The following is a 13,812-nucleotide window of genomic DNA, read 5'->3' as shown; positions in this document are numbered from 1 at the left end:
GGCTGAAGAGAATCCTGGGGCTGCTGCACATACCTGACACACAGAACATCCACGTAACACGCTTAGCAGACACTGTCCTGTTCCACCTGCGAGGCCACTAAAACACACGTTAAATGTTGATTAAAAAAAACGCAGGAGAACATCCTAATTAGCCCTGATAGTGTAATGCACCCAGGAAATTAGTGCAAGAAAATAAGAATAGCCAAAAGCAACCAGGACACTAATATATGCTATGCAAGCATGAATTTACCTTGGTATTAAAATAAGATTAGTTAAAATAAAACACTTTACTAGATAAAATATAAAATCACATACCGCTGGGAAAGGGGTGGAGCAAATACCATTCTCTACGCTGCCTTTTGTATTATTATATGTGCTATATGTAGTGGAGGATGGTTCTGGTTATTAAATTTTATGTTTCTATATTCGATGGCATCACGTTATATACGGCCTTTTTCTGCAATTAACCTCCAAAACACAAATTAAATATTAATGGATAAATGTCAATTATGATTATGGGAACCAATAAAAGGACCATAAATTAAATAACGCAGATAGACCAATGAGGTATTAGCACGTCATCAGAACAGCGCTCTAGTGTTAATGCTTTCCTATTCTAATTAAAAACGGAATTATGCATTCATAGGTGTTATTGCATAAAATTTGGTAAACAATACCATCTTTTCTACATTATGATCCACTCCCAGTGAGCAAAACAAGCCCTGTTGCGCTTCTAGGCTGGGCTGGGCAAAGCAGCATTATCTGATGCTTCACAGAAATCTTCTTTGAGACTGTCCAGAGGGCAGTAGGATATTTTCGCAGTTATTCCTAGGCTATTTCCATCTTCTGTAATTAATTATACCCAATTCTATATTTTGCTCTGCATTACCAGCTCTCCCACACATACAAGAAAATTTTCCCACTATTGTACTTTTTAACTAAGGAACTAACCAACCTTAGGCTGGCTAAGGAAAAAAAAAAAGCCACCACGAAGCAGAAATACTTAGAAATGTCACTCAGACAACGGCCTCATTGCTTTAAGGTCACTGCTTCTGTTTCCTCGGGCTGGTTTTTATGAAAAAAAAAATAGAAGTCTGAAACAAAACATTTTAAGCCAGCTACCAAACGTAGCCAAAAGCCAACTGGAACAGCAGCTGTTTGACACGGAGACGTACGCCAGCTCCTATGCTTTACCACGCCGGTCATCAATGGCTACCTGACAAACTGGAAGTGACACGGGACGTGCTGTTCGCAAGCAAATCGGATTTATGGTTATATTCAGCTGTTCCTGTTACCTGAAATTAGAATTAGAAGCTCATTAAATATGAATAGGTTTCAGAGAACGGGGTGGCACTGCGCCGTATCGATGAAAGCTTCATTAAATTTTCAATGGTGGAGCTGCTGCTATATTTGCGAAGGAAGGACGCAGGGTGAAGAGCACCACGTTGGGGCAATTCTCCTCCAGGCAACTTTGCATCTTTTTACTATCAGTAAGAACCACGTGATTTTCAAATAAAATACCGGACTAATTAGGTATCAGACGAACTGATTGTGGTCCATTATGTTCAATGAGTGATTACTTTCAGATCAGCATTGACCTCGTAGATGTTTGTAATTATATCATTGATGCTCAAGAACAAGAGAATGCGAAGAACACCAGAGAGGGGATCTGAATGATCCAGCTTGTAGAAAATACGGACTGTGTGTGGGTTCTCACCTAATGATGCTGTTATCTTTTTGAACTATCCACTTGTAGATGTAACAGGAGTGTGGGACATGAAGTCTTACCTAGGAAATCACAACTGCTTTGCAAGGAGAGAGGTAAGGCTGTATCAAAGTAACACAGCCTTAGTTTGCTGCAGAGACTGAAACCAAGAGAAAGGTCAGTGACAGAGAACATAAAATAGACACCAACCAACCTATTTAACTCTACCATAAATAAGTCAGACAATTAAAATCTCCCTGTCTTGCCCATAACCAAGCCACACGAATCCCATTTCAGAAGCGAGAACTGAAGCCTGATCGCTCTCGTGGTCGGCGCTCCGAGATGAGCTTCTCCCTCCGGAAGAAGGAGGTGGGCACCCAGGCTGTGGCCCTGCTCCCCAGCTCTGCTCACTTTCACTCACCTTTCCAACCCCTCCAGGCCTCGGTGCTGTTCCTCCAACACGCCTAGGCACTGCCTTTCTTCCCTCAGAGTTACACACTCGGCCTTGCCAGGAGCTGGAGTTCAGAGCTGCTCTTCCCCGTTTGGCAGGACCTCTTTCAGCCCTCTGGGGAGGCGACTGTGTGCACAGACAGTGCCATTTTATCCTCAGTCCTTGTTTATTCTGCCCCGTTCAAATCCTGCTTCGACAAGTTTACTTTTTTCCTTCTCTCCAGTTTTGCTTGGCGTGCAGAGCAAGCGTTAAGTAACCGACCTCCTCCAAAATCGCCGAGAGGCAGCGTTATCCCCGCATTACCAGATAAGGAAACTAAGCCACAATAACGCCTGAAGCATGCCCAAATTTCACATTCCTGATTTGAGAGTGATCAGCGTTCGCACTCCGTCGGATTTCCTCTGCCTAAAGCCCAGCTCCTGAGGAGCTCAGGAGCCTTTCGCACAGCCCACGCTGCTGCGGGGCAGCCTGACCAGCAGAGCCCCTGGAAACACCGGGCTGCAGGAATTTGGCCAACTTTGGGGCTCTGCAGAGCACCTCTCAAACCCCAGCTGTGCTCCGACCCCAAGTGGGAAAGCCAGCATCAGTGCCAACCCCTCCCGTGTGCTTCCTTTTTTTCCTCCCCCATGACTTCTCGATCCAGGCACAGCACCCAACCCTACACCTATCCCCCTCCCACAAATGCACGTCCCCCCTGTCCTTACCTCTGGTCTTCCCGTAGCCCCCCCACTGCATCTGTCCTCCCAGAGCCTCGCTGCTCCTTCCTCCATGGATCTGCAGCTCCAGTTCTTCCTCAGTCCTCCTCTTCCTCAATCTTTCCCCAGCCATCTCAGGTCCCCGTGCAGTCATTCCCCAATCTCCAGCCAGGTTCCCCTAGATCTTTGCTGTTTCTTTTACTGCCACGAGGTAGGAGGGGGGTCAGCCTCCCCTTTCTGCCCCACTACAAATTTTCCACTTTCCTCACGGCCATGAGGTGTTTCCCAGTCGCATGCTCCTTGCAAGAGAGAAGGATCCTTTCCAAAATCTGTCTGGTGGCAGCAAAGGTTCCTAAATGGATCCTAAATGTCCTCTCATCATCTCCGCAGCCCTCCTCTGGACTCGCTCCAGTAGCTCCATGTCCCTCCTGCACTGGGGAGCCCTGAGCTGGACACAATGCTCCAGGTGAGGCCCCAGCAGGGCTGAGCAGAGGGGGAGGATCACCTCCCTTCACCAACACCTCCAAACTCTCCGTAGATCCCCCAAAACCAGGGGACCTTGGGGATTTAAGGGCAGCCTCTCACCTCCAGGTCACAGCAGATCAGTCCCACAACTGCCACTGATGCCAGCCTGGGTGAGTAAGGACTAATTTTTTTGATTTTTGGTCTCCTTAAACCTGTAGACAGCTTCTCTAAGAAAAACCTGAACTCTTCCAGGTCTGCCTGGACTTGCCGGTGCCAAAAAGAGGTTGTCCTCCTTGCCCCAGCACCGCCAGCAGCTCCGTGATGCAGCCTCCTGCCCAGGAGACCCAACGCCTCCCGTGTGGCTCAGAAACCTCAAGGTGACTCCACCACCAAACCCCTCCCTCGCCTTTTTTTTTGCTGTCTAGGAAAGGCAGCAAATCTCTGCAACCCCAGCGGACGGACTCACAGCCCTGGCATTAATAAAAACCAGGGAGCAGCACGCTCTTTGGGCTTGGGAAGCCGGGCCTGGGGAATTTTAAAGAAGCCCACGAGTTCCAATTAAGCCCAGGCTTCTGCAAATGCTTCGAGATGTATTTAACCTCCATGCCATTCATTGGAGCAGGAGTGTGGTAACGGCAAAAATCATCATCTGCGCGTTTCCTGACTCGGAGCCAAAATATTTATCAGAGCAGATAACTTGCTCATCATTCAAAACCAAGTAGCTGTCATTACGGAGGCCAGTCCGCTCCCAGGATGAGTATTTATGACTTTTATTACGGCCAGAGTGGCCTTCTTGTGAAGCAGCACCCACTGCCTCCAGCGTGTCAGGGAGCCCACGAGGGAGCTGGCAGCGAGAGATGTGCCCACAGCACCAGCTTGTCCCACAGTCTGTTACTCTCAGGGAAGGTTTCTCCTTTTTATTTCTTAATTCCCTAACCAGATTTGAACACTGGAGCGCTCGATTCAATTTCCAAATTGCTGACCCAGCTTTACTCCAAACTTTACCTTCAGCCGTCCTTGGGACAAAAAAAAAAAAACAGCAAAAAAAACAACCAATGCCTCAAAGAGCCCACGGACACAGCTTCTGAGGGTGGCACTGTTGGTTCTGTTCCGCTCAGAAGTCACAATTATCGAGACATCCTTTTGCAAGGACTCAGGAAGATATTTGCTTAATTTCATAAATGTTAAATGCACGTGTACCACTTATTAGCGCTTTAGAGCTAATGCAACCACACAGAAGTCAAACATCCTCCTTGCTCACAACCCCACAGGATTATTAGCTTGAGTGATAATGCAGTAGGTGCAATTAAAAAAAAAAACAAAGTTCCTAATATCTAATTGTTTAAAATGCTATCGTGCTTGCCTTCTTTTTCGATAAGTAATTTTCCCATGGGGATTTCCCGTGTCTCTGTGTGGGCCCCCTACCACGTTGGGCATTCCTCATGTCTAACCCACCCGGCACACACTTACCCAGGGGGGTAAAAGGGTTAAGCGTGGCTGCGGACGCCTCGAGCTGGGCATCAAATCCATTAGCCTGCTTCAGATCTCAAGCAGCAGACTGAGCCAGACCAAATTATCAGAATCAAGGAAAAAAAAAAAAAAAAAGGACTTTTCAATGGGCTCGCTGGAGATCCAGGACACAAACAATAGCTTGCCTTTTGCCAAGGTTGCCTTTCAGAGCAGAACCACAATTCAAATTTCCAGAAATGCTTATGAGGAACGAAGATTAGAGCTCAGCAAGCCTTGCTGCGCGGAGAAAAAGTGGTACAAAGCAGACATCCCAGTTGCAAACTCGATAGAAAAAAAATATATGTAAAATTTTCAAATATTTAAGTTTTAAAACAAAGGGAAGGACCTAACCAAAACACTGATGCCATTGCAACAGGAGAATTAAGGCCGTGATCCAGAGCCAAAATTAAAAGCAAATATTCACTGTCAAAGCTGGATGGCCGAAGGAAATAACCTCTTGGGTATTTCAGCAATGATTTAATTACCTCCCATGACTAAGCTGGAGAGACTTGGGAAGAGTAATGGGATGGATCAGAGTCCAAAGACCATCTAATCCCAATTAATAAAAACAGGAATAACTCCAAAAAGATGAAGAACGATGACCTAGATCTGTATATCCTAAGAATTCAGGGGAAAAGAGCCTGCTTTCTGAGGAAATACATCCAGCTAAAAAAAATAAAAGTCATTTGCTGCTTCTTTTGAGGATAAATGGACCACGATCGTGCAACTATTTCAAACCAGCGCCAGTTAACCTCATTTCCCATGGCAGGTCTGATGAACATGAGTTAAAAACTCCCCGATGCGTCTCCCAGCTCACCCATAACACTTGGAACAAAGCACTGCACCTAGTTTTTACTGCTGAATTCCTGAAAGCAAGGCAAGCATTTTTAGGACCACACAAAGTTCCTGCTCTGGAGCTACGCACAGCTAAAAATCTCAACTTCTGAGATGTTTTTGAGATTTTGGGGGGCTTTAGCCCACCAAGACCACTTACATTTGGTTGTGCAGGCGAGGATCCACGCCCAGGAACCTCACTTGAGATGTGATAGAGCAAGTCACAAGAAAACAAGCAGGCTGAGGGAGACAAAGCAGAGCACCTGCTCTCCGAGATAAGGCAGCTATTCGGGCAGGCAGCTTCAGGCCGTGGTGCAAGCCAAGCCGATGCTGACGCTGTGGGACCTTCCTCAGCCCCGTCCCGCCTTGCCTGTGGACGCCTTTTCCTCCAGGTTACCTCGTGCCACCTCCGATGCCTGTCTAACCTTCCGTAAGCCACTTCAGCTCACTAATCCTTGGCAAACATCACCGCAGGAACCTAACAAAAGAGCTGCTCGCTTTGTGCCAGGTTAGCAAACCGGATCCCGGGGGCAGCAGAGCCTGCAGCCACACGCACGTCGCTAAGGTTCAGCCAGTGCTACTCACGCTGCTAACACTCACCAGCCCGAAGCTCCGCTTCTGAACGACCCAGACAGGCAGTTTGCTGCTACAGTAACAAGTTCGAGTGCTCCAAGAGATGCTGGCCAGGGCCAGCACCAGGCAAAGCAGCAGGCAGGTGGCCAGGAGCAGAACCCCCTGGGCCTTGCAGAAGAACAGCGCTGCCGTCTCTGCCAGGAACAGGAACCTGGTGGCCTTAAAAAATCATCATCATCTTCATCACCATCATCCAACGCAGCAAACTTTTAGGTTACAACTGGCAGTCCCGAAAACAACATCACTGTGCTTGTGTATCTTGATTTAAGATGCATTGTTCAGAAAAAAATCTTGCTGAATAAGAACCCAACACGTATTTAAATGCTTAATTCCCACGTACTGGAGTTAAAACTACAGGTTAAAAATTGACAGATCCTCACTGCCTACCTCTAATTAGACTTCTTCAAACTCGGTTGGCTTAAACACAGTTTTATGTTCTTTTCCACAATCTCCAGGGCTCCCCCCCATCCTAAAAGAACGGCATTTTCTTGAACCACACTACAGGGAAGAATGCAGCGGGAGGCCAAGAGATCCTTTCGCTTGGAAGGAGATTAAACACTAAGACTCCAAACTTTTTTCCAGCGACTCCAGCCCCACGTGCTGGCAGGAGACCCCACGGCGCTGAACTCACTGGGGATGCTCCTACTTCCAACTCCAGGAGAGTCTGACAGCCACAAGACTCCGAATGCTCCTAACATTAAAATAAATAAGCAAATAATGAAACCTCTGTTTCTTCATTTTAGCAGCCGTTAGCACCGCAATTAGAGTTCTCCAAGGACGCTCTCACCCCCTAATGAATCCCTGGAAGAGCCGTAACGGGGTGCAGGGCAGATTACAATCCCCACGGCACAACCTGGTGAATTGATGTCTCCCCTGAGCGGCACAAAGCCGGGCCTAGAGATCGTAAGCGCTGTTGTGCTGTCTTCATTTTGGAGCCTTATTAAAAAATTAAATGAGAAATAAACACATCTCCCTCTGGGAAAAGGAGAAAAAGAATTAAATTTTCATAAAGAGCCCAGACAACTTATTCTGAGCCTCTTGTGGACAGGAAGACGACACAACAGGAAAGTTTATCATCGAGCAAGTTCATTAACTACCACCTACAATTGCAGCAGTACATGAACAAAGCCAAACACGGCACAGGGGCCAAAGCAGCAGAAATCGAGCAGCAGTTCTGTGCAGAGGCTGCTCTGGTGCTGCGCCCCTGCCTCCCCAAGATGGCGAGCACTGGGAACACTCTGCAGAGACAGCACAACAGCTGGCTGCCACTAGGGAGGGAAGGGAGTGCCTCTGCTTTTGGCAGCCTGCAGGCATCAACCACATTTTCTCCCTCAAGCTGGGATGGGCCACAGGTAGCTGGAGCAGCCCCCAAGCCCGAGGAAGGAGCTTTACACATCAGCTTCCCTCCTCCTCCTCCCCAGAGCAGGCAGTGGGACAACAAAGCTGAGCCAGGAGCCCCAATTAACTCCTATTTTACCTACGCCTTTTGTGTCTGATTGTCGGGGACCATATGGTCCAAGTTTACAGCCAACAGTAAATTTCCTTACCCAGCCCTGTTTGCAGCAACTGCCTTAACATTCTTTTAATGCAGTTTTGGGTGGGTGCATTTCCTTCCCTCTTTCTGTAAGTAAATCACTGGGATATGCTTACCCTGCCTCCTAAAGCTCTGCACAGGCAATGAAAACCCAAGCAAAAAGATAATTCATGGTCTCAGACGAAGCCAGGTGGATTACAACTCCATCAGCAAGCACGCCCCCAGCATCTGCACACTCAGAAGAGACACTGGGAACCATCCGAATTCTCAAAAATCGTGCACAAAGGCTCTGGAATACAACTTTTAAACGAAGGCAAAGCCATGGCTGCACCTCAGGAACAAACGTGCTGCAAAACTTTAATCAAGCACTGCTCCATAATAAGACACACCTTCCCCCGCGCAAAAGCTTCTTTAAAGCCAAGGATCTGATGACTTGAACCTCTGTTAGACTTAAGAAAATAAACTCAAAAAGACATTCATTATTCTTGAGCCGAGCATTTCCATACTAAGTCCCATCTTAGCACAACTTTTAACTGCTAATTTATCATCCTCCCTCCCGGTGACAGGGAAGATTTATAGTGGAAAAGGCTTATTTAACGTTGCTCTAATGCCAAAAACACACGGTCTTGCACTTCTCATGATATTGGACAAGAAGCAAAAACTAAGAAAAATACTAAAAAACAACACCCCCCCAAAACCACTCCCGTAGTTGCACGGCTTGGCACGGGTCTGTTGGAATAAACTGCGGTGGGGGCCCAGCTCGAAGGATGTTTACAGCAGAGACCCCACGTCCGATCTCATCCTCCTGCACTCATCTGCTTCCCCCTTATCTCCACCGTGCTGCTTATCAGCACACCGGCCCCTGCTCCGCCACCAGCGGCCACATTCCTCAGCCCCTCCGGCCACTGGGAACTCAGCAGGGAGGAGGAAGGCTCCGGAGCTGCTCCGACACAGCGTAAAGCTCCCTGAACGTATGCAAAGGATGGAAAAGAAGAAATGCTGACTGCATATATAGGTCCTGAGATGCAGAATGAATTTGTTGGCAGGGTTTAGGACACAGTAAAAGAGAGATGGGAGGCCAAAACAGGTCCTGTAACACATCGTACCTACTCCACAGCCCCGGATCTGAGAGATTTAAATGGACAAAGCGGGGAAGGGGAGAAGAATGAGGAGCAGGATCGCCAAAGCACAGCACTTCAGAGCAGCAGGGACCTTCACTGCAGGCATCTGTCAAAAAAAAGAAGGAACAAACAGGACACACATTGCCCAACAAGTTCTCAAACACTTTGAGATTAACTTTGTTTATACAAGAGGTGGGAAAAGAAAGCTATAGAAGGAAGGCTCTTGTAGCGTTATTCCAACCAAAGGGGGGGAATTGGCTAAGAACATGAAAGCAGAAACAACTTGGTGACAGAAAGCATAAAAAGGCACCACTCGCCATTCTTCAGGAGGGCAAAATAAAGAAAATTAACTAAAGGTAAAACAACAAGCTATCTGAAACCTGAAGGAAAGATCTGAGGTGTACTGACAAGCCATCTCAGCCAAGTATAAGCCCTTTAATGACTTGAAATTCAACAGATTTTGCACTTTCTCCGTTTTGTACTACTCCAAGTATCTGAAGGTGATGAAGTGAATAGCACAAACAACAAAATCATTAGGAAAAAAAACAACAAAGCATTAGGAAAAAAAACTAACGGAGGCAAGACTGCAGGTAATAGGAAAATATTCCTCTAGGATGCTCGTGGTGAAAGAGGGAGCAGTTAAAGCAGGAGCACGTTAACCCACGGCTCTACAGGAAGGAAACCTCCAACAGATAATGCCAAAGGACTCGGGGTGTTTTCTGCATCTGTCCAAGTGAGATGAGCTGGAGCTGACTAACGAAGCTGCTACCAGCACGAAAGGAGCAGGAGCACAAGCTAGAACTGGGAGACGCGTTCGAGCAAGTGCCTCACACCTCCCAAGCCAAGAGAGCAGAGCCAGGACCCAATATCTCACGCGTATTTATCAGTAAACTTCAACTCGAAAACACAATAAAGGCACTACAGTCCTTGTGAAACTTCACCTCTGGACTACATTCAGGGGTTACCGCATTAAAAAAAAAATCCTTGAAGGTTCTCAAAGCTGGCAGACAACACACTAAATACCCTTTGAAAGCTGAGAAAGGCAGTTATCAAAGATCAGCTCTGCTCTCCACATCAAGTCTGAAGAAGGGCAGAAGCACCTACCTGTACACAGCAGGAAAAGAGAGCAGAGCAGCCCGGCTTGCTGCCGGTCCCCGGGATGATGCTGGAATAGGATCAGACAAGCAGCTATCTCCCGCGTGCCTCAGATAACGTAGCACTTAGGAGCCAACACGCCGTTCAAGAACGAGCCGTACCAAAGGAATATAAGTTCCTGCAGTGACAGAGCAGCAATGTAGATAGGGAAATGCCAACTCGAGGCAATATAGTTTTGATTTAGTGGGACTTTTGACACTTGAATTGACAGTCATATAAACTGAACAAATACAGAACATGCTGGAGTCCTGAGAGATTGCTAGGAGCCCTGCCCAGAGATAAGTTATCGTTATTTCAGTCAGAGAAAATAGGTAGCAAGTGTATTAATGTGGCTCTAATCTTTTTTAAGTCTCCACTACTATAAAAAGTAACTCGAGGAAATAAAGATTATTTAACAAGGAACTTTCTGCTGGCAACTCTGTGTTCTCCTCTGCCTCAGTTTGATTTCTTATGGCTCCAAGAAACAACTCGAACATCTCCCAGACAACACCTTGTCAACAAATTGCGTGTTATAAAACACCAGGACAGAAAGGGTTTGTTTGCTTAAGTTAACAGACGGTATAAAGCTGGGACAACTGCAAGCACTTTGATGGACGGGCTCAGAATCTAAGGTCACGTGAAGCAAGTGCAAAACTCATGTGAAATAATGTACAGTTTGATAAAGCAAACAGGTAGGAGCAGTCAGCTGCTTACCGACTTGGAAAGCGAGGTTAAACACTGCTCTGCACGGAGATACGCTGTGTGGTGAGGTGCTAAGGAATCTGGGGTTTAAGCCAAACATAAATCAACACATATCAGCAAAAAAAAAAATAAGGACATGCATAGATTCATCTGTCCTAGCAAGATGCATGAAATGCAAGTACCAGATGCAAGGCAAATGAAATAATTTTGACTCTGCCTGTGGTTCTAAGGACTCTGAGGATTATGTCCATTTCCGAGCACTCCAAGAAAAACACAAACCAAGCGGAAAAAGCCTCGAGAAGAGAAATAAGCTGAGGCCGCAGATGTAAGTGAAATATCACTGAAGGAATAGGACTTCTTCAGTGTGGAAAACGCCAAAGAGAAAAGCCCCAAAGCATACAAAATGTTCCTGTAAAAGAGGCATAACAAACACTTCACAAGGTAAAATGCATGTTGGGATTCTTATATGCTTAAGTTATAGTGAAGAAACTTAGATTAAGAATTGGGAGAAGTATTTTCAACTGTAAGAAGAGCAAAGTATTAATAAAAAGGATAAATCCCCATCAGAAATTTATGTTGGCTCATTTGCTTTGAAAATAAGTTAGACATTCTTTCCCTGTGGCAGAAACGTGGTAAATTTATGAAAGGACAAATGCCAATTGCCTCCTTTTTCCCCTCATACTTCACTTGCAGATGTCTCCACTGAGCTTCCAGCTTCGAGATCGGTTATTATGAGAACACACTGGCCGTTACCAAGAAATGACTTCCAGTATGGAGGCTTTGTAAGATCATACGGAAGTAATAATAAAAACACGTTAAAGGCGTTATTAAAAGGATATTTCAGGGAGAAAGCGACCCGCTTGAACCACATCAAGACGGAGAGCCCTTGATTTCAAAGAAGGTAAAGAAATCCAGAAATCCAACTCACGCAGTGACTTCAACGCTACCCTCAAGGGTAAAGTGGAGCTTTAAAGCTGTGGTTCCCTGCTGCAGAGCCCCCCTTTGCTGGGAGGTGACCGGGGGGACTAACAGACATCACCAAATTCAGGGAGGGTCTGTCTGGCCCTGCACAGACCTCTCCTGGCGAGCACCCTGCAGAGATACCTGGGCTGGCCCAAGCCAGGGCCACACAGATTCAGGCCAGCTCTGGCCTTGGACAAAACACTTCCAAACACCAAAGTGCAAACAACGAGAGCTGGGGTGAGCAGAGGCAGTGTGGGAAGAAACAAGGAAAGCAAGGCAGGGACATCAGTCCCTAAGAAAATGTCAGCAGCTGGACCCAGAAAAGCACAAAACATGACTCATTTTCTCAAGCAAAGCTCAGCTACAAAAGAAAACACTGCGAACCAAAGAAGGAGAGCAAACTGAAACATGCTGTCCTCTGCTGGAAGTGGCTCTGGAGGAGCTTGAAAGCAGAAGATCACGAAGACCACTAGTCCTTTGATCTTCGCTGGAACAGAAGATAGAAACAGCATTTTAAAACTGCACAGCCTTGCCCCAACGCTGCTGTTAGCTTTTGAAGTCCAGCTAACGCTGCACTTCCACACAGCCAGCACCGCTGCCACCAAAGGGGCACTCCTGCTGCTCCCCTCCTACAACAGCACGACCCGGGGAGCATCTGCTGCTCTCCCGCGTGCCTTCCCTGGCGGCAGTGCAAGTGCTTCGTGGCCACAGAAGACAGGATTGGGGAACTGCATTAAAGCTAACCCTTTATTTCACAACTGTATATACATACGCACGTCCTCTGTTACAATCCAGTTCCTTCTTGCTGATCGCTTACAGTGGGTGAGCACATAGGGTTAAGTAAAGGTTTCAGGCTGTCTTTTAAATGTAATTCACGCGTGGTTTAAAAACAAGCATCTCAACATAAATGTCATGGGAAAGACGAAGAGACAACAAAAAGAAAGGGCTGCTACTGCAGGGGGAGGCTTCTATCACATAAACCTAGAAAGAACTTGAACAGCGCCTTTAGAATTTACGTGGAAAAGCAGAAAGATCTCCAGATCCAAAGGTGAATGAATGCAGACACGTTACTGAGCTAATTCCCACTGCTGGCTGCAGCTGATACAAGCACTCATCTTTGGGGAAAAGCAGAAAGAAGTGCTCCCAACCCTGCTGCTACAAGAGATAAGGTAAGGAGCAAACAACGCAGGCGGCACCAGCTCAGAAGAGGCTTCTCCAATATTTAAAGCTGCACCAACCCTTCAGAGAGAGCACCGTTCATTAGGAGAACTGACGCACCAGTAAGGACACAGGTAGATAGATTAGGATTTCTTAATTATCCAAGCACAGCACTGAACACACCATTTGTTTAACCATGAAGCTTTTATCTTTCTTTCTCGATCCTGCACCCTCACACTCTGCAGTGTTTCCTGAGACTCACAGACCCTCACAGACCCCTCACAGACCCTCACAAACCCCTCAACGCTCTTCAACCCCCCCACAGCCCCTCAATACCCCCCCACAGATGCCTCACAGCCCCCCAATGCTCCTCACAGCTCCTCAACGCCCCTCACAAACCCCTCACAGCACCTCACCGTCCCCCACAAACCCTTCACAAACCCCACAGCTCCTTAACGCCCTCCACAGCCCCTCACAGCCCCCCACAGCCTCTCAACGCTCCTCAGCGCCCCTCACAGCCCCCTCAGCCCCTCACAGCCCCTCACAAACCCCTCACAACCCCCCCCCGGGCCCGGCGGCGGCTCCCAGCCGGACCCCATCGGGCTGTGCCCCGCTCCGTGAGGCAGCCCCGCGGCCGGGCACTCACAGCGTGTGTCCGCAGACGTTGACCATGAGCTTGAGGGACGGGTTGCGGTACTTGGTGGTTTTACACCGCGGGCAGCCCTGGTCGTCCATGGCCGCCGCCGCCTCCCCCCCCCCCTTCCCCCCACACCCCCTCAGCTCCTTCCCTTCCGCCTTCCGCCGCCCGGTGCCGCTACCAAAGGGCCCCGCCGGCCCCTCCCGCCTCCCTAGCGCGTTCCGCCCGGCTCTGCCCGGCTCTGCCCGGCTTTGCCTCGCCTTCCCCGGCC

General features: G+C 47.7%; 1 protein-coding gene across 2 annotated transcripts in view; it reads right to left on the bottom strand.

The window, feature by feature from the left end:
* The window catches only part of MNAT1 (MNAT1 component of CDK activating kinase), a 120,434-nt gene extending 106,723 nt beyond the window's left edge, over nucleotides 1-13,711 (bottom strand). For both annotated transcript variants that reach the window (XM_068682476.1, XM_068682475.1), the window contains exon 1: nucleotides 13,551-13,711. In XM_068682476.1, the coding sequence (XP_068538577.1) occupies nucleotides 13,551-13,639 (89 nt within the window). In that variant the 5' untranslated portion in view covers nucleotides 13,640-13,711. The remainder of the gene's footprint in view (nucleotides 1-13,550) is intronic.
* Between the last annotated feature and the right edge of the window lie 101 nt (nucleotides 13,712-13,812).

Source organism: Anas acuta, chromosome 5 (assembly GCF_963932015.1).
Source record: "Anas acuta chromosome 5, bAnaAcu1.1, whole genome shotgun sequence".
In the NCBI taxonomy this organism is placed as follows: domain Eukaryota; kingdom Metazoa; phylum Chordata; class Aves; order Anseriformes; family Anatidae; genus Anas; species Anas acuta.
This window is presented reverse-complemented; position numbering and strand designations above follow the sequence as displayed.